General features: G+C 51.6%; 1 protein-coding gene across 1 annotated transcript; it reads right to left on the bottom strand.

The window, feature by feature from the left end:
- Positions 1-576: 576 nt before the first annotated feature.
- Positions 577-20,715, bottom strand: LOC121288995 (serine/threonine-protein kinase TNNI3K-like). Its single transcript, XM_041207855.1, has 5 exons — positions 20,608-20,715; positions 16,981-17,040; positions 16,684-16,853; positions 2,765-2,847; positions 577-988 (listed from the first exon to the last, which is right to left on the bottom strand). The coding sequence occupies exons 1-5, from the start codon at positions 20,713-20,715 to the stop codon at positions 915-917; spliced, it is 495 nt and encodes a 164-aa protein (XP_041063789.1). The 3' UTR covers positions 577-914.
- Between the last annotated feature and the right edge of the window lie 272 nt (positions 20,716-20,987).

Here is a 20,987-nt window from a genome sequence, read left to right as displayed (position 1 = left end):
TAGATTCAACCGAGGCTTTCAAAACAAAATTGGATAGGCAACTAAAGAGAAAGTTTGCTGGTCTACAGGGAAAGGATGGGAGAGTGTTGAATTTCTTTAGAGAGAGCTGGCATGGACAGGGTGGGCTGAATGGCCTTCTTCTGTGCTGCAACCATCTGATAATTCACTTTGAAAGTTAAGTCACAATCTATATATCAAATTAGTTAACTGATAGGTGGATGTGAACAGTTTGTTTCAATTTCAGCAGTTTATCACATTTCGCGAGAACGATATCAGAACTTAAAGTTTATAACTAACAGGTGGGGCAGTTTTCTCCAGAACAGAGAAGGTTTAGTGGTGACATGCTAGAGATCTTTAAATTGTGAAAGAGTTTGATATGGGTTAATGTAGAGACAATAGGTTTCCAACTTGTGGTGCAGACAAAAATTAGTGCCCTTAACTATAAGATCATCACTGATAAATCCAATCAGGAATTCAGGAGAAACTTCTTTACCCAGAGATGGTGAGAATGTGGAACTCGCTCCCAAAGGGAGTGGTTGAGGTGAATAGTACAGATACATTGAAGAGGAAGCTGTATAGACACATGAGGGAGAAAGGAATAGAGGGATCTGCTGATGAGGTGAGATGAAGAGGGGGTGGGAGGAGGCTCTTGTGGAGCAGAAATACCACAGAGGTGTTGGAATGAAGCTTCATTGCTGTAAATTCTGTGCAATTCTATATTATCGGGCACGAGAGCTCAATAAAATTAACAGGGAGGGAATCGAGATGTGAGAATGGAGACTGAAACACTCAGCAATATTCTCTGCCCAATTGGTATCAAAATGCTGTGGCTTGTTGCTCCTTCTCTGCCTCCTCGGCCAGTTAGTCCCTCACCTTCCCAGGATTTATTCAACCTAAAGGGATGCTGTGGGAATTCAGGAGCTATCTTCGAGACTCCCGCTGTTGCAGCAATTGTACCGCATGGTACTGAGAGGATCAGACACGTAGCCTGCAATAAAAAGAAAGAATTCATTTAAAAGTTGCACTCCAGAATGTAGAGCATTCATGTTTCAGAGTGGGACTTGAACCCAGGACTTTTGGGCTCAGAGTTGAGACAGCACCCACCGAGCTACAAGTGACACATTTAAAAATTAATTTATGGGATGTGGGCTTCGCTGGCTGGGCCCAGCATTTATTGCCCATCACTCATTGCCCTTCAGGAGGTGGTGGGGAGCTGTCTTCTTGAGCCGCTGCAGTCCATGTGGTGTAGGTACACCCACAGTGCTGTTAGGGAGGGAGTTCCAGGATTTTGACCCAGCGACAGTGAAGGAACGGCGATATATTTCCAATTCAGGATGGTGTATGACTTGGAGGGGAACTTCCAGGTGGTGGTGTTCCCATGTATCTGCTGCCCTTGTCCTTCTAGATGGTAGTAGTTGTGGGTTTGGAAGGTGTTGTCTAAGGGGCCTTGTTGAGTTCCTGCAGTGCATCTTGTAGATGGTACACACTGCTGCGATTATGCGTCGGTGGTGGAGGGAGTGAATGTTTGTGGATGTGGTGCCAATCAAGTGGGGCTGCTTTGTCCTGGACAGTGCCAAGGTTCTTGAGTGTTGTGGAAGCTGCATTGATCCAGGCAAGTGGGGAGTATTCCATCACACTCCTGACTTGTGCCTTGTAGATGGTGGACAGGCTTTGGGGAGTTAGGAGGTGAGTTATTCACTGCAGGATTCCTAGCCTCTAACCTGCTCTTGTAGCCACAGTATTTATATGGCTAGTCCAGTTCAGTTTCTGGTCAATGATGTTGATAGTGGGGGATTCAGTGATGGTAACACCATTGAATGTTAAGGGGCGATGGTTAGGTTCTCTCTTGTTGGAGATGATCATTCCCTGGCACTTGTGTGGCATGAACATTACTTGCCACACAAGTGCCGGTTGACCACCGTCAACACCCCTTTGTCCTTTTGTCTACGACATCTTTGGCAATCTCTTCTTTGCTTCCACCTATCACTGGCCCTCTATCCAGCTCTACCTGTCCCACCCCCCTCTACCAGCTTATATTTTATCACATTTCTATATTTCTTTAGTTCTGATGAACAGTCATACGGAATCAAAACATTAACTGTGTTCCTCTCCGCAGATGCTGTCAGACCTGCTGAGTTTTTCCAGCTATTTTTGTTTTTATTACTTGCCACCTGTCAGCCCAAGCTTGGGTATTATCCAGGTTTTGCTGCATTTGGACATAGACTGCTTCAGAATCTGAGGAGTCAGGAATGGTGCTGAACGTTGTGCAATCATCAGCGAACATCCCCACTTTTGACCTTATGATGAAAGGAAGGTCATTGATGAAGAAGCTGAAGATGGTTGGGCCGAGGACATTACCCTGAGGAACTCTACCCCTGAGGAATTTTGCTAACATTACTAGTCCAGCACTATTGCCATTGGCCTACCAAGCAGAGCTGCAGCTATGTGGAGATGGTGATGTAGTGCTAATATCATTGCACTAGGCAAATGCTCTAGGCCAGGGATATAGGTTCAAATCCCATCACAGCAGCTGGTGAAATTTAAATTCAATTAATGAATCTGGATTATGAAGCTAGGCTCAGTAATGATAAGCATGATAACTATCTTAACTGCCCTCTAAAATGGTCTAGCAAGCCACTCATTTTGAGGGCAATTAGGGGTGGGCAACAAATGATAGTCTTGCCAGCAATGCCAATACCCTGTGAAAGATAAAGAAAATGTGGTATCTCAGCTGCACAACGAATTAAGGAAGCGTGTTACTTACCGTTTGCATCCATCGGTGGGTATTGCAGATTCTTCCTGAGATCCTCCAGTGGAATTCCTTGGGCAGAATGACGGTCAGCGCCACTGGGAACAAAAACCAAAGAGTCACGTTTATTTATTTCTTTACAAGACATACACATCGCTGGCTAAGCAAGCATTTATTAACCATTTTTAACTGAGCAGGTGGTGGTGAGCTGCTTTCTTGAGCCGCTGCAGTCCGTGTGGTGTAGGTACATCCACAGTGCTGTTAGGGAGGGAGTTCCAGGATTGTGACCCAGTGACAGTGAAGGAACGGTGATATATTTCCAAGTCAGGATGGTGAGTGACTTGGAAGGGGACTCAATAACTGAGCAACAATTGTAAGTGATTATTGAATCTGCCTCAGGTCGTGAGTTCTAGAGGTGATAACACTTCACTGCATAAAAGAAAGTCTCCCTCAGCTCCACTCCGGTTCCTCAAATCTTTGCCCTCTGATTACTGACAATTTTGCCAGTGCAAAATAAAATATTAAATATATTCATAATCCCAAAATGAAAAAAAAAACATCAGAAGACAATTTTTACAAAGTTGTTCTCAGGATGTGGGCAGAACAGTTAACAATATAATTATTACCCATCATTAGTTGCCCTGGGAAAACAGAATGCAATTGAAATCAGGCCTGAATCAGCCTCTCTACCCTGAAGGATTGTGGCAGCGCAGGGATTATTACAGCATTGGCATAGGAAGGTGAGAAATTTAAAATGGATGCATTGGCAGAGTGGGAACCAATGACTAGTCCATGTCTGGACACCATGCTCTGATAGTGCAAGCGCCCCCTTAGTACACACCATTCAACAGTGCAGTGCTCCCTCAGAACTGACCCTCTGACAGCGCAGCACTCCCTCAGTACTGACCCTGTGGCAATGCAGCACTCCCTCAGTACTGACCCTCTGACTGTGCAGCACTCCCTCAGAACTGACCCTCTGACAGTGCAGCACTCCCTCAGTACTGACCCTGTGGCAATGCAGCACTCCCTCAGTACTGACCCTCTGACTGTGCAGCACTCCCTCAGAACTGACCCTCTGACAGTGCAGCACTCCCTCAGTACTGACCCTGTGGCAATGCAGCACTCCCTCAGTACTGACCCTCCGACAGTGCAGCACTCCCTCAGTACCGACCCTCTCACAATGCAGCACTCCCTCAGTACTGACCCTCCGACAGTGCAGCACTCCCTCAGTACTGACCCTCCGACAGTGCAGCCCTCCCTCAGTACTGACCCTCCAATAGTGCAGCACTCCCTCAGTACTGACCCTCTGACAGTGCAGCACTCCCTCAGTACTGACCCTCCGACAGTGCAGCACTCCCTCAGTACTGACCCTCTGACAGTGCAGCACTCCCTCAGTACTGACCCTCTGACAGTGCAGCACTCCCTCAGTACTGACCCTCCGACAGTATAGCACTCCCTCAGTACTGACCCTCTGACAGTGCAGCACTCCCTCAGTACTGACCCTTCAGCATTGCAGCATACCCTCATCCAGCACTGGTAGTGTCAGGATAATTTATGCGGCAGTCTCTGGAATGTGTCTATGAATCTACCACTTCTGGCTCCGTGATGAAAGTGCCTCCCACTGGCCACGACTGCCACATTTCCTACTTTACAACAGTGGCTACAATTCAACAATGCAGGTCATTAAGGTAAAGTACTTTAGGATATCATAAGGTTATGAAAGGTCCATCATACTGATCACACAGCTGGTAACCAGGTGGGGGCATATTGGATGCCTATGAAGGAATGCTGCCGATTTCGCTCCATGTTCAAATGGTCTGGTACAGGGGGAAGCAGTAAACAGACAACCTGCTCCCTGACATGTGTCCCTGGAGAAGTTCCCAGGTCCCCTCAGTGATCAGGGAGCCAGCCAGAGATGACTGTGTCCACATTAAAAACCTGAGACAGAAACCTGATCGTGTTCACTGAGCTGAACATCTCTCTGTGGAACTCCAACATCTCTGTTCATAGCTACATTTCAAAGAGCGCACACTCTGACACGTCATCGGGAAACATGCAAAGTTCTTAATGAAAGGACATCAAGGGGGTAGCGGTCACCATTGAGCTACTTTCTTTAAGACAGGTAAGCTTAAATTGTGATGGTCCTGTTTTTTTCACACAGTGAGTACCGTGACTGTAAGCTCCACTCTGTTAAAACCTCATCATTCAGCAACACAATAGCTGTCAGCCAGGCTTCTGTACAATGAAAGAAATCGATCTCTCCTGCAGCCACTGAAGTCTTCCGATGGGAATCGCCAAATTCTCATTGACTTTGTGAAGATAAAAGGCGAACTCCTTTTTTGAAAGTTATTATGGAATACGTTACTACTTCCCTTTCAGCAAACATGTTCCAGATCACCGCAATCCTATTAGCGCCTATCAGCCACTTTAACACTTCACTGGGAACTGTGAGGTAGTGGACATTCTGGCAGCTCCCTGGGTTTTGCTCTGCTTGGCAGCCTCCCACATTCCACACTCCGTAAACTGGAACTCCTCCAAAACTCTGCTGCTCACCCACCACCCCCCACCCCCCCCAACACCACCCCCCCCCACCCCCCACAACACCACCCCCCCCCAACACCCCACCCCCAACAACACCACCCCCCCCACCCCCCCCAACACCCCACCCCCCACAACACCATCCCCCCCACCCCCCACAACACCATCCCCCCCACCCCCCACCCCCCACAACACCATCCCCCCCACCCCCCACCCCCCACAACACCATCCCCCCCACCCCCCACCCCCAACAACACCACCCCCCCACCCCCCACAACACCACCCCCCCCCAACACCCCACCCCCAACAACACCATCCCCCCCACCCCCCACCCCCCACAACACCACCCCCCCCCACCCCCCACCCCCCACAACACCACCCCCCCCACCCCCCACAACACCATCCCCCCCACCCCCCACCCCCCACAACACCATCCCCCCCACCCCCCACCCCCCACAACACCATCCCCCCCACCCCCCACCCCCCACAACACCATCCCCCCCACCCCCCACCCCCAACAACACCACCCCCCCCACCCCCCACAACACCACCCCCCCCCACCCCCCACCCCCCACAACACCACCCCCCCCACCCCCCACAACACCATCCCCCCCACCCCCCACAACACCACCCCCCCCACCCCCCACCCCCCACAACACCACCCCCCCCACCCCCCACAACACCATCCCCCCCACCCCCCACAACACCACCCCCCCCACCCCCCACCCCCCACAACACCATCCCACCCCCACCCCCCACAACACCATCCCCCCCACCCCCCACCCCCAACAACACCACCCCCCCCACCCCCCACAACACCACCCCCCCCACCCCCCACCCCCCACAACACCATCCCCCCCACCCCCCACCCCCCACAACACCATCCCCCCCCCCCACCCCCCACAACACCATCCCCCCCCCCCCACCCCCCACAACACCATCCCCCCCCCAACACCCCCCCCCACCCCCCACAACACCATCCCCCCCCCAACACCCCCCCCCACCCCCCACAACACCATCCCCCCCACCCCCCACAACACCATCCCCCCCCCAACACCCCCCCCCACCCCCCACAACACCACCCCCCCCACCCCCCACCCCCCACAACACCATCCCCCCCACCCCCCACCCCCCACAACACCATCCCCCCCACCCCCCACAACACCACCCCCCCCCAACACCCCACCCCCAACAACACCATCCCCCCCACCCCCCACCCCCCACAACACCACCCCCCCCACCCCCCACAACACCACCCCCCCCCAACACCCCACCCCCAACAACACCATCCCCCCCACCCCCCACCCCCCACAACACCATCCCCCCCACCCCCCACCTCTCACCCAAACTTTCGTTAGCTTCTTGGGATTGGCCCTGACTTCTGGGAAGTGAGTTTTCTTTGCCACAGGTTCTGGGGGTGAAGAAAGTCCATTTTCCGCCCCAACATAATTCAGGAGAAAGCCTTCTCCACCCATTCCCCAGCCTCAAGATGGGCCTGGGGCCTGGGGCCTGGGGCCTGGGGCTGGGCCTGGATCCTGGGGCCTGGGGCTGGGGCCTGGGGCCTGGGGCCTGGGGCCTGGGGCCTGGGGCTGGGGCCTGGGGCTGGGCCTGGGGCCTGGGGCTGGGCCTGGGTCCTGGGGCCTGGGGCTGGGGCCTGGGACTGGGGCTGGGGCCTGGGGCCTGGGCCTGGGGCCTGGGGCTGGGGCCTGGGACTGGGCCTGGGGCCTGGGGCCTGGGACTGGGCCTGGGGCCTGGGGCCTGGGACTGGGCCTGGGGCTGGGCCTGGGGCTGGGCCTGGGGCCTGGGGCCTGGGACTGGGCCTGGGGCCTGGGGCCTGGGACTGGGCCTGGGGCCTGGGGCCTGGGGCCTGGGGCCTGGGGCCTGGGACTGGGCCTGGGGCTGGGGCCTGGGGCTGGGGACTGGGGCCTGGGGCCTGGGACTGGGCCTGGGGCTGGGGACTGGGGCCTGGGGTCTGGGGCCTGGGGCCTGGGGCCTGGGCCTGGGGCCTGGGGCCTGTTGCTGCCACTGTCAGGTAAACCAAGGGGGTTGGGGCAGGGGTGGGGGTGTGAAAACACTCCACAGGTTACACGTCAAAAGTTAGACAATGACTGTGATGTGCTTTGGGGAGTCCTGACTGGCACAATAAGAAAGCAACTTCTTCCTTTCTACAGTGTGAGAGTGAGCTGGAGGTGAGCTGGAGCTGAGCTGGAGGTGAGCTGGAGCTGAGCTGGAGGTGAGCTGGAGCTGAGCTGGAGGTGAGCTGGAGCTGAGCTGGAGGTGAGCTGGAGCTGAGCTGGAGGTGAGCTGGAGGTATTCTGGAGGTGAGCTGGAGGTGAGCTGGAGCTGAGCTGGAGGTGAGCTGGAGGTATTCTGGAGGTGAGCTGGAGGTGAGCTGGAGGTGAGCTGGAGCTGAGCTGGAGGTGAGCTGGAGGTGAGCTGGAGGTATTCTGGAGGTGAGCTGGAGGTGAGCTGGAGCTGAGCTGGAGGTATTCTGGAGGTGAGCTGGAGGTGAGCTGGAGCTGAGCTGGAGCTGAGCTGGAGGTGAGCTGGAGGTGAGCTGGAGCTGAGCTGGAGGTGAGCTGGAGGTGAGCTGGAGGTATTCTGGAGGTGAGCTGGAGCTGAGCTGGAGGTGAGCTGGAGGTGAGCTGGAGGTGAGCTGGAGGTATTCTGGAGGTGAGCTGGAGCTGAGCTGGAGGTGAGCTGGAGGTGAGCTGGAGGTGAGCTGGAGGTATTCTGGAGGTGAGCTGGAGCTGAGCTGGAGGTGAGCTGGAGGTGAGCTGGAGGTGAGCTGGAGCTGAGCTGGAGCTGAGCTGGAGGTGAGCTGGAGCTGAGCTGGAGGTGAGCTGGAGCTGAGCTGGAGGTGAGCTGGAGCTGAGCTGGAGGTGAGCTGGAGCTGAGCTGGAGGTGAGCTGGAGGTGAGCTGGAGGTGAGCTGGAGGTGAGCTGGAGGTGAGCTGGAGCTGAGCTGGAGGTGAGCTGGAGGTATTCTGGAGGTGAGCTGGAGGTGAGCTGGAGGTGAGCTGGAGGTGAGCTGGAGGTATTCTGGAGGTGAGCTGGAGCTGAGCTGGAGGTGAGCTGGAGGTGAGCTGGAGGTGAGCTGGAGGTGAGCTGGAGCTGAGCTGGAGGTGAGCTGGAGGTGAGCTGGAGCTGAGCTGGAGGTGAGCTGGAGGTGAGCTGGAGCTGAGCTGGAGGTGAGCTGGAGGTGAGCTGGAGCTGAGCTGGAGGTGAGCTGGAGGTGAGCTGGAGGTATTCTGGAGGTGAGCTGGAGGTGAGCTGGAGGTGAGCTGGAGCTGAGCTGGAGGTGAGCTGGAGGTGAGCTGGAGCTGAGCTGGAGGTGAGCTGGAGGTGAGCTGGAGGTATTCTGGAGGTGAGCTGGAGGTGAGCTGGAGGTGAGCTGGAGGTGAGCTGGAGCTGAGCTGGAGGTGAGCTGGAGCTGAGCTGGAGCTGAGCTGGAGCTGAGCTGGAGGTGAGCTGGAGCTGAGCTGGAGGTGAGCTGGAGCTGAGCTGGAGGTGAGCTGGAGCTGAGCTGGAGGTGAGCTGGAGGTGAGCTGGAGGTATTCTGGAGGTGAGCTGGAGGTATTCTGGAGGTGAGCTGGAGGTATTCTGGAGGTGAGCTGGAGGTGAGCTGGAGGTGAGCTGGAGCTGAGCTGGAGGTGAGCTGGAGGTATTCTGGAGGTGAGCTGGAGGTGAGCTGGAGGTGAGCTGGAGCTGAGCTGGAGCTGAGCTGGAGGTATTCTGGAGGTGAGCTGGAGGTGAGCTGGAGGTGAGCTGGAGCTGAGCTGGAGGTGAGCTGGAGGTGAGCTGGAGGTGAGCTGGAGGTGAGCTGGAGCTGAGCTGGAGGTGAGCTGGAGGTGAGCTGGAGCTGAGCTGGAGGTGAGCTGGAGGTGAGCTGGAGGTGAGCTGGAGGTGAGCTGGAGCTGAGCTGGAGGTGAGCTGGAGGTGAGCTGGAGCTGAGCTGGAGGTGAGCTGGAGGTGAGCTGGAGGTATTCTGGAGGTGAGCTGGAGGTGAGCTGGAGGTGAGCTGGAGGTGAGCTGGAGCTGAGCTGGAGGTGAGCTGGAGGTATTCTGGAGGTGAGCTGGAGGTATTCTGGAGGTGAGCTGGAGGTGAGCTGGAGGTGAGCTGGAGCTGGGCTGGAGCTGAGCTGGAGGTGAGCTGGAGCTGAGCTGGAGGTGAGCTGGAGGTGAGCTGGAGCTGAGCTGGAGGTGAGCTGGAGGTGAGCTGGATGTATTCTGGAGGTGAGCTGGAGGTGAGCTGGAGGTGAGCTGGAGGTGAGCTGGAGCTGAGCTGGAGGTGAGCTGGAGGTATTCTGGAGGTGAGCTGGAGGTGAGCTGGAGGTGAGCTGGAGCTGGGCTGGAGCTGAGCTGGAGGTGAGCTGGAGGTGAGCTGGAGGTGAGCTGGAGCTGAGCTGGAGGTGAGCTGGAGGTATTCTGGAGGTGAGCTGGAGGTGAGCTGGAGGTGAGCTGGAGGTGAGCTGGAGCTGAGCTGGAGGTGAGCTGGAGGTATTCTGGAGGTGAGCTGGAGGTATTCTGGAGGTGAGCTGGAGGTATTCTGGAGGTGAGCTGGAGGTGAGCTGGAGGTGAGCTGGAGCTGAGCTGGAGGTGAGCTGGAGGTATTCTGGAGGTGAGCTGGAGGTATTCTGGAGGTGAGCTGGAGGTATTCTGGAGGTGAGCTGGAGGTGAGCTGGAGGTGAGCTGGAGCTGGGCTGGAGCTGAGCTGGAGGTGAGCTGGAGGTGAGCTGGAGGTGAGCTGGAGCTGGGCTGGAGGTGAGCTGGAGGTGAGCTGGAGGTGAGCTGGAGGTGAGCTGGAGCTGAGCTGGAGGTGAGCTGGAGCTGAGCTGGAGGTGAGCTGGAGGTGAGCTGGAGGTGAGCTGGAGGTGAGCTGGAGGTGAGCTGGAGGTGAGCTGGAGCTGGGCTGGAGGTGAGCTGGAGGTGAGCTGGAGGTGAGCTGGAGCTGAGCTGGAGGTGAGCTGGAGCTGAGCTGGAGGTATTCTGGAGGTGAGCTGGAGGTGAGCTGGAGCTGAGCTGGAGGTATTCTGGAGGTGAGCTGGAGGTATTCTGGAGGTGAGCTGGAGGTAAGCTGTGATAGATACACAAAGACTTTCCTGAAACTGTTTCCAATACAAACACTAATTCGGCCTTTATCTCTCTAAGCAGTTGGCAATGTCTCTAGATGCTATACAAAAACAGAATTACCTGGAAATACTCAGCAGGTCTGGCAGCATCGGCGGAGAAGAAGAGAGTTGACGTTTCGAGTCCTCATGACCCTTCATGAGGAGTCGAAACGTCAACTCTCTTCTTCTCCGCCGATGCTGCCAGACCTGCTGAGTTTTTCCAGGTAATTCTGTTATTGTTTTGGATTTCCAGCATCCGGAGTTTTTTTGTTTTTATCTCTAGATGCTGTATTTGTTTGAACACTGTATATGGAGTACACTTGTTGCTGTATAAACGAGGGTGGTTGCTAGGAACCCCAGTGGCAGGCTAACAGAAAACAATGGAATGATGAAACCTTGTGTAATACCAGGTTATGCTAGGTCAGATTCAAGTACCTGATGTGAATGACATGGGCAGTTTTTCCTGAAATTACTTAACTGATGCAATTTTCCAGTGCTTCCAAGGTGACTTAAAGTCAGAGAATAAGAGGCAGAAAGAAGGACTTGCATTTTTATCACGCCTCTCGTGGTCTCAGAACATTGCAAAGTGCATTTCATTTTTGACATGCAGTCAATGTGGTAACATGAGAATGTATTACAGGTAATTTTCACACAGCAAGATTTCACCAGCAGAAACATGATAATAATCACATCGGGTGGAATTTTGCCCTTGGTGGGTGGGTGGGCCCCACCAGCTCGGTGGCGGGCAGACAGCCAACCCCCACCACCGAAAGGCGGCCTGCCCCCATTTTGAGCGGTCGGGCCAATTAAAGCCCACCCAGTGGCCTGACCGACAGGAAGCCCTTCCTGTGCTTGGTTGGGGGGTGGGGGGGGGGGGGTGGGGGCTGTGGGGAGGAGGGGGTGGGGGGGGGGGGTGGGTGGTGGGGGAATCCCCATCTGTCAGAGTGCGCACTGCTCTCTGAGGCTAAGTGGTGTCTCAGTGAGATTCGTGAGAGGAAAGTAAAGTCTAAAAATATTAAAATTATTAACATGTCCCCCTCATGTGACAATGTCACACAAGATGGGACATGTTGATAAGAAGCACATTTACTTTATTACACTTTTTAAAAACGGACATGAAACCCCATCCCGCCAGTGGATAAGGTTTGATGTATTATCAGAAGCCACTGGGGCTCCTGGCCTGTCCGCCAGCCTTAAGGTTGGACGGGCAGGTCGTTAATTATCTTAATTACCCTGTCAGTGGCCTCAATTGGCCATTGACAGGTCGGCGGGCGGACAGTTGATTTCGCTGTCCACCCGTCTTCCTAAAAATTGAAATGGCCCGGGATGACATCAGTGATTCCTCCCAATCCCGATGTCATCCCGCATCACTTTCCCCTCAGCGAGCGGGCCCCGCCCCCAAATCACCAGTGTGAAAATCCTGGTCATCATCTGTTTTACTGATGTTGGCTTAGGGATAAATATTGGCCAGAAGATCACAGAGAGCTCCACTGCTCTTCTTCAAAATACCGCCATAGAATCTTTGCCTCCTGAGAGGGTAGGCAGGACCTCGGTTTACCCTCTCATCCTAGAGATAGTGTCACACTCCCTCAGTGGTGCACTGGGGTTTCAGCTTAGACATTTCCACTAAAGTCTCAGGACTGGAACTTAAATTCAGAGCCTTCTGGCTCAGGAGGCGAGAATGTTTCCAATTGAGATATGGTTGACACATTGGAGGAGGGGGCCATTCAGCCCATTGCATTTGTGATTGCTCTTTTAAATAGCTACAAATTAGTTCCACTCCCCACTGCTCCTTCCCCACAGCTTTGGAAATTGTCCCTTTTCAAGTATTTATCCAATTCTCTTTTGAAAGTTATGATTGAATCTGGTTCCACTGTCCCCTTTCAGGCAATGCATTCCAGATCACATCAGCACTCCTCATCTCCCCCTTCCATTTTGTGTCAATTATCTGAAATATTAACTAAATATATTAATTACTGACCTTCCTGCCAGTGGAAATCATTTCTCCTTATTTACTCTATCTGTTTGCTTTATTTTGAACACCTCTCCCCTGTCTTGGAACCTGAAGAAGAGTCATACGGACTCGAAACGTAACTCTGTTTCTCTCCCCACAGGTGCTGTCAGACCTACTGAGTTTTTCCAGCATCTTCTGTTTTTATTTCAGGTCTCCAGTATCCACTGTATTTTGCTTTTATTTAAAACTCTTTGCAGACCTTTTATGTCCTCTTGAGAACTTACTTTCCTATCGATCTTTGTGTCATCAGCTAATTTAGCAACCATACATTTAGTCCCTTCATCCAATCATTGATATAGATTGTAAATAGTTGAGAACCCAGCACTGATCCCTGTGGCACTCCACTAGTTACAGCATGTCAATGCGAAAATGGCCCATTTTTCCTACACTCTGCTTCCTGTTAGCTAACCAATCTTCTATTCATGCTAAAATGTTGCCCCCTATACCATCTGCTCTTATTTTGTGAAATAACCTTTGATGTGGCACCTTATTGAATGTCTACCATGTCTACAGGTTCCCCTTTATCCATGTTGCTTGTTGCGTCCTCAAAAAACTAATAAATTAGTCAAGCACAATTTCCCTTTCATAAACCTATGTTGACTCTACCTGATTCTATTATGATTTTCTAAATGTCCTGCTATTACCTGCTTAATAATTGATTCTAGCATTTCCCTATGACAGATGTTAGGCTAACTGGTCTGTAGTGTCCTGCTTTCTGTCTCCCCCCTTTCTTGAATATAGGAGTCACATTTGCGATTTTCCAATCCGCCAGGACCGTTCCAGGATCTTAGGAATTTTGGAAGATCCAAGGGACAATGGATCGAAGGTTCACTAGACTGGTTCCTAAGCCCAGAGGATTGTCCTAGGGGAGAGATCGTGTAGACTTGGCCGATATTACCTTGAATTTGGGAGAATGGGAGGTGGTCTCATTGAAACATTTAAAGGTCTTAAAGGCTCGACAGGGCTGACGCCAAGAGGCTGTTTCACATGGGGAACTTAAACATGGGATAATAGTCTCAGGATCAGGGGTCAGCCATTTTGGGTATGAGGAAAAATTTCTTCGCTCTTCACTGCAAGTGAGTATAGAAATAGGAGAATTGAGTGATTAAACACACGGCTGGAAAGCTGGTGTAGGAGGGAGGGCATCAGATTTCTGGGGCATTGGGACCGGTTCTGGGGAAGGTGGGACCTGTACAAACCGGACAGTCTACATCCAAACAGGGCTGAGACAAATATCCTCACAGGGAGATTCGCTAATGCTGCTGGGGGGTATAAACTAGACTGGCAGGGGGGTGAGGGCAAAGTCAGAGCAGGGAATGGGAGATGGAGAATTAGTGGATGACTCTGAAAGACGGAAGCAGCACAGGTTAAAAAGTGTACAGCATAGGAATTTGGCAACATTAAAAAGTATATATATAAATGCAAGGAGCATAGTAAATAAAGCCGATGAGCTCAGGGCACACATAGACACATGGCAACATGATATCATCGCTATAACAGAAACATGGCTTAAGGAGGGGCAAAAATGGCAGCTCAACATCTCTGGATATAGAGTTTTCAGACAGGAAAGGGAGTGGGATAAAAAAACAAAAACAAGATGCTGGAAAAGCTCAGCAGGTCTAGCAGCAATCTGTGGAGAGAGGAACAGAGTTATTGTTTCGAATCCATATGACCCCTCTTCAAAGCGGAACAGAAGTGGAAATGTGATGAAATTTATACTGTTTAAGGGGGTGGGGCAAGTGGAGCTGGATTGAAGGCCAGCGATAGGTGGGGACAAGGGAGAGATTGACAAAGGTGTCATGAACTAAAGGACAAAGGGAGTGTTAATGGTAGTGGTAAGGATAAAAAAGGTGGGGAGACTACAGAGAAGATTTACAATAATGCTGCCTGGGCTTGAAAATTGCAGCTATGAGGAGAGATTGGATAGTCTCGGGTTGTTTTCCTTAGAACAGAGGAGGCTGAGGGGTGATCTAATTGAGGTGCACAAAATTATGAGGGGCCTAGATAGGGTAGACCGTAAAGGCTTGTTTCCCCTAGTTGATGGGTCAGTTACCAGGGGGCATAGATTTAAGGTGATTGGTGGAAGGATTAGAGGGGGCATGAGGAAAAACCTTTTCACCCAGAGGGTGGTGGGTGTCTGGAATTCACTGCGTCAGTTGGTGGCTGAGGTTGAAATGCTCAGCTCATTTAAATCTGCATCCGAAGAACTGCAAGGCTACCGGCCACTGGCTGAAAGGTGGGATTAAAAATGAACGGCCAGTTTATTTTTCATCTTTTTCTGGCCGGCACAGACATAATAGGCTGAATGGCCTCTTTCTGCACCGTAACCTTTCTATGGCTCTATGGTTCTAATTGTGAATCTTTGGAATTCTCTAGCCGAGAGCTGTGAAAGCTCAGTTGTTGAGCATGTTCAGGGCAGAGATCGATAGGTCCTGTTTTCCATTTCCTCTTGATATGAAAAAGGTCAAAGGTCCTCTTTCAGAGGCAATTGTACCAAGAACCCATCTCGGTCCGTTTGCAAAATTTCGCACACAAACTGACTCCCCCACTGTAAATTTCCAATCTTTACTGTGAACATCCTGATTCACTTTCTGACTGCTCTGGTTCTTCTCCACCTTCCCCCTCTAAGTTAGGGAATACCAGGCTCAATCTCGTACCAAGGCAGCGTTTCATTGGCACTTCAGAAGGTGTTGAACCCACAGTTGCATGTGATGTGGCGCGATAGTCGAAAAGAAATCTTGAAATTCATGTCTCTAACGTTCCTTCGAATAGTTTCTTCGTGGCTGTTTTAAAGGTTTGCACTGCTCTATCCATACATGATTACCCCCACATCGGTAACTGTTTTAACTCCGCAATGTACATTGTGATTGGCTCACTGGGCTGTACGTACTGACTGCGGTCCTCGATGGCTGAGTCATACGGGTCAGCTCTGCTGAAGGGTGGAATGACTGGTGAGTATAGTTTCCTTTCTTTCTTTAAAAACCAAAAAAAAAACTCACATCCAAGAGGAGAGGTGCAGGGTTGGAGCTATTTATCCTTGTTGCCATTTGTAAAAGATTTGGGGCAGAACTTTTTGTCCCACAGGTGGGCGCGTGCCTGACCCAAGTAGGAGTGAAACAGTGCGTGATCGGGCAAGGGTCCTGACACCATCGTGCACTCTCGCGATCTTTTACTCGGCGGGTGCGCATGAGAGTTGGCAGCGCGCCCGCCAACAATTAAGAGGCCTATTAAGCCCCTTAAGTAATTAATTAAGCTGCATTTTTCGCTGCCCACTCAACTGTTCGGTTGGCAGGTGGGTGAATAGGCCAGGCAGCCTTTGCATTTTCAACAAAACCTCACCCGCGGGTGGGTAAAAATTTCTTAGCATCCTTTTTCACATGTCCCTCTTCATGGGGCTGAGTCACGTGTGGGAACATGTTTACATCATAGGTAAAAAGTTTATTTTTGTATTAAAGTCCATCAGTTCCCTGAAGCCACTCCCTGCCTTTGGGGAGCTGTCAGTGCCCATTCCCTCGCGCATGCCCACACTTCAGCGCTCGCGCTCCTCCTGTCCCCACCCCGGCAGCACTGAGGTTCCCAGCGTGCGTTTCACACTGGCTGACTGTTCACTGGCCGGCCAGCGTGAAACCGCGAGCAGCAGTCGGTTTTGTGGCTGCTCCCAGGCCCACCCACCACGGGGGTAAAATTCTGGCCTTGGAGTACCCGGCAGGTGAAACAGTAAACTTTATTTACAGAGCCCCTGATGAAGCTACACGTCTGTATCGAGACCAAGGCTGGAAAGCTCTATCCCTAAGATAACCTGCGCTTAGGGCTGATTCGTCTGTACAGTCACATGATCCCCATAACCATATGGAAGGTTTAACTTACTATCGCCGCATGGGGATAGTGTGAGATGATAGAATTGAGGTAGAAGGTGAGTTTAATGAAAGGTGAAGCAGGCTCGAAGGGCCAAATGATCCACTCCTGCTTCTATTTTTTATGCTGTTATGATTGTTTGCTATGATTTGTCAACAACTCTGTTATCTTCAAATTAAGGATAGTAGAGGATGAACTAAATGATCCTTTTTCAGCTGGTGATTTCAAAGTTATTATGAGGGGCCGACTGCGAAATCTTAAACTGGTGCAACCTTCAGTGCCATTTTCTAGACAGATCCTCCTGCCTTGAGGAAACTTGTGGCCCTGCATTTTTAAGCCTTGGGTATTCTTGATAAAGATAGCTTATGTTGAAGCCTCACCAGAGACCCATTGCTCATCACCTGTCCTGCAGCTTACCTCTGGGACCAGGTCACGTACGCCCGGGCATTCAGGGCGTACTCCAGCTCGAAGCGGGTACGCAGAGCTGCCACGTGACTCCTGCCCGGTCCCCCACGGACCATCAGGCAGTCAGAGGAGGATGAGGGTGAGAGGGATCCACTGCTGTTACTGGAGGCCGGGGACATCAGCTGTATCCGTGGAAAAAGGAAGAACAAGACTTAAGGCCACGATAGTAAAAACCATAAGAAATATCAAGGCAAAGAAAAATTCCAATTTCCCACCAAAGATTATCCATCCAACTCAAGAAGTTCTTACCTCAATGTTGCAAATGCACTCCTCCAAATTGGTAACCAATTCAGAAAAGTCAGGTCGTTCCTACAGGTGAAAGGCAAAAGAATAATAATTTTGATTAGACCACACTTGGAGGACCGTGCGATCTCCAAATCTGTATATCACACTCAGGATACTGTGCACAGTCCTGGTCTCCACATCACACTTGGAATATGGTGCACAGTTCTAGGACTGAAATTGCATTCTGCCGTCAGGCATATTTCTGGGTCACAAACCTATGTTACACTGGCGTCACATGCCCGACATGATGTTTGACAAGCAGGCCAACTAGTTGTCAGGTGCGTACTTGCAATAAAATGCAGACCGATGGAGGTCCAGAGTAAGAGGTAAGGACAGGGACATGCTCAAGGGCAGCCCCAAGATTCAGCAATGCCTCCCTTGAGGTCCATTTGGATGTGGTGGCATCAAGCTGTGCCAATCAGTTCAGAGGGTAGTAGGGTAAGGCCACCCAGGCAGGTTCAGCAGACCTGGCTGGAGATGGCAGAGGAAGAGAGTGGCCGCAGCATGGAGAGCAGGACCTGGATTCAGCGCTAAAGTGCAAACACTTTAACAATCTTCTGTGGACTGGCAAGGTGAGTGCAACCCAGGTGAGAAGTCCCCAGGCCTGTAACATAGGGAAGAATTTTCCAGTCAGTGAGTGGGGGAGGGGCCCACTCGCCGACACATAAAATGACATGTGGTGACCTCACCGTGCGTCATTTAGATTGCCAGTTCAGTGGGCAAGAAGCCGCATCAGCTGTGTGCCCGCCGAACAGTCAAGGGCCTATTAAGGCCCTTAAGAAAGTAATTAAAGCTGTTAAGAATGCTGCTCGTCCAACCTTAAGGTTGGCAGCAGGTGAAGAGCCCAGGCGGCCTTTACATTTTTCATGAATCCTCATCCACGGGCGGGATGAGGTTTCATGAAGTGTTTTAAAATGTAATCACAATTTATACTTTTAGTCTTTGACATGTCCCAGCTCATGTGATAGTGTCACATGAGGAGACATGTTTTAAAAGTGTCACAAACCTTCATTTCAAACTTTAGCTCTGAAACTGATCCCCCTGAGAAACCCCCACGCTTCGGGGAGATCTCAGCTCTCCTTCACACGCATACGCGCAGGACACCTCCCAGGGAATCCCTGCCACCCTCAACCCGCACAGGCAGCGCTCAGCACTTCTGGGTGAGTGTCACGTTGGTCGGGCCTTCATTGGCCCGCTCAGGTAGAATGGCGGCACACACCCGATCGGGGGTGCCAATCAGGATCGCCCTCCCTCCTGCCTGCCTCCGCTCAACCCCCCCAGCGGGGGGGGGGAAATTTTCCCCCTAGGAACTGGGTAGGCCATTCAGACATTCACCTCGATCATGGCCGATCACCTCCCACAACACAACTTTCCCGCGCTATCGTCATAGTCACAAACACACACACACGAGATGAGCACTCGCATCTCTGAGACACGGGTTCAAGTCCCACTCCAGAGGCCTGAGCACAAAATACAGCCTGATGCTTCCAGAGAATTACTGACGGAGTGCTGCACTGTCAGAGGGTCAGTACTGAGGGAGTGCTGCACTTGCAGAGGGTCAGTACTGAGGGAGCGCTGCACTCTCAGAGGGTCAGTACTGAGGGAGTGCTGCACTGTCAGAGGGTCAGACTGAGGGAGTGCTGCACTGTCAGAGGGTCAGTACTGAGGGAGTGCTGCACTGTCAGAGGGTCAGTACTGAGGGAGTGCTGCACTGTCAAAGGGTCAGTATTGAGGGAGTGCTGCACTGTCAGAGGGTCAGTACTGAGGGAGTGCTGCACTGTCAGAGGGTCAATACTGAGAGAGCGCTACATTGTCGGATGGTCAGTACTGAGGGAGTGCTGCACTGTCAGAGGGTCAATAACGATGGAGTGCTGCACTGTCAGAGGATCAGTACTGAGGGAGTGCTGTAGTGTCAGATTTGCCATCTTCTCTTCTGAAGACAACAAATTGAGATTCCACTTGCCCCCTCCAGTGAATGTAGAGGCTCCTACAGTGCTCCTGGAAGAAGATCAGATGAATTCTCTGCTGGCCTCGTCAATATTTATCCTACAACCAACATCACTAAAAAGCAATTATCTGATTATTTATAGCATTGCTGGGATCTCCCTGTGCTTAAATTGGCTGCAGTTTCCGTTTATTATTGTGTTTCAAAAGAACAACTCCCACCCAGTTCCAGAGGTTGTGCAAGGTGCTATAGAAATGCAAGTTTTCTTTCAAGTGAGCTTACAACCAATTCAAAGACATGAGCAACATGTTAAATTGATGATAATAGCAACCTGAGCTTGTTTAAGATTAACACCAGTGATGTAGTGCCACCTAGTGGCTGCCAATTATACCTTCCTCAGTTACACACGTTTTAGTGCAATAATTTCCACTCTTTCGACAGGGATACTCCAAGGAAGGTCACAGCTCTCCAAAGTTTCCTGGTTAGATGTGAAAGGCCACTGGGAAGCATTTTAACATGAACAACATGAAAAGTAAATTCATTTCCTTTAACTTCATTATTGTTGAAGAGTTATTGAACTGTAATTGAATTCCTGGGCCACAAGATTGCATTGTCCAATAGCAGATCAGCATGTTTCTCTCAAATTCTTCTCTCCAGTATTTTATCAGCATTATTAACTGATTCATTTCTTTGACAAACCTCCTAAAGCCCCACCACCTGGAAGTTCCCCTCCAAGTCACTCACCATCCTGACTTGGGAATATATCGGCCGTTCCTTCACTGTCGCTGGGTCAAAATCCTGGAACTCCCTCCCTAACAGCCCTGTGGGTGTACCTGTACCACAAGGACTGCAGCAGTTCAAGAAGGCAGCTCACCACCCCCTTCTCAAGGGGCAATTAGGGATGGGGAATAAATGCTGGCCCAGCCATTGATGCCCACATCCCGAGATTGGATTTATTTTAAATTACTTGTTACCAACTGCTCATAATGTTCAAGGTATTCTGGCAATGTTTTTCCAGTAACATTCATGAGGGAGACAGGCTTAGCCATATAGAACCTTGGTTAGGCCACACTTGGAACATTGGGTGCAATTCTGGTCACATTACCAGAAGGACATGGAGGTGTTGGAGAGGGTGCAGAGGAGGTTTACCAGGATGCTGCCTGGTCTGGAGGTTATTAGCTATGAGGAGAGGTTGGAGAGACTCGGATTGTTCTCACTAGAGCGACGGAGATTGAGGGGCGACTTGATAGAAGTTTACAAAATTTGAGAGGCATGGACAGAGTAAATAGTCAGAAGCTTTTTCCCAGGGTGGAAGAGTCAATTACTAGGGGACATAGATTTAAGGTGAGAGGAGAAAACTATAGAGGAGATGTGCGGGGCAAGTTTTTTACGCAGAGGGTAGTGAGTGTCTGGAATTCGCTGCCAGAGGAGGTGGTGGAAGCAGGTACGATAGTGGTGTTTAAGAGGCAGCTTGACAAATACATGAATAGGATGGGGATAGAGGGATACAGAGCCCGGAAGTGTGAAATGTTTTAGTTGACGGGCAATATGATCGGCGCAGGCTTGGAGGGCCGAAGGGCCTGTCCCTGTGCTGTACTTTTCTTTATTCTTTGTTCTTTGTATATCACCAGATCTGACTGGCTCACATAAAACACGAGCTGGTTCTGCTCTCCCCTGTCCAAAATTGTCACGATTCTGGGTTCATCCTGGAAAACAATGATAACTCCTAGTTGCTCTTCAGCATTGCAGGCCATCGTCTTAAACACTCTACCACCAGCCCATGTGCACCCCCGATCCTCTCAGCCCCCATCTCCATAAACAAGTGTGAGTACGAGACACTCAGAGTGAGGCCATCCAATGAGCTGCCTCCAACACTTCCCTCCTGCCCTGCATCATGTCATCAAAAGTCTCAACCTGACGTCTGCAATGTAGGCATGGGGGATGTAACCAGCTGTCAGGCTCTTATCAACATACCAGCCTTGCTAATGGACAGAAGGATTTCAGAGCACTGAGAATATCCCTGTGT

Source organism: Carcharodon carcharias, chromosome 16 (assembly GCF_017639515.1).
Source record: "Carcharodon carcharias isolate sCarCar2 chromosome 16, sCarCar2.pri, whole genome shotgun sequence".
NCBI lineage: Eukaryota > Metazoa > Chordata > Chondrichthyes > Lamniformes > Lamnidae > Carcharodon > Carcharodon carcharias.
Note: the sequence above shows the minus strand (reverse complement) of the source record. Positions and strands in the feature narration are given on the sequence as shown.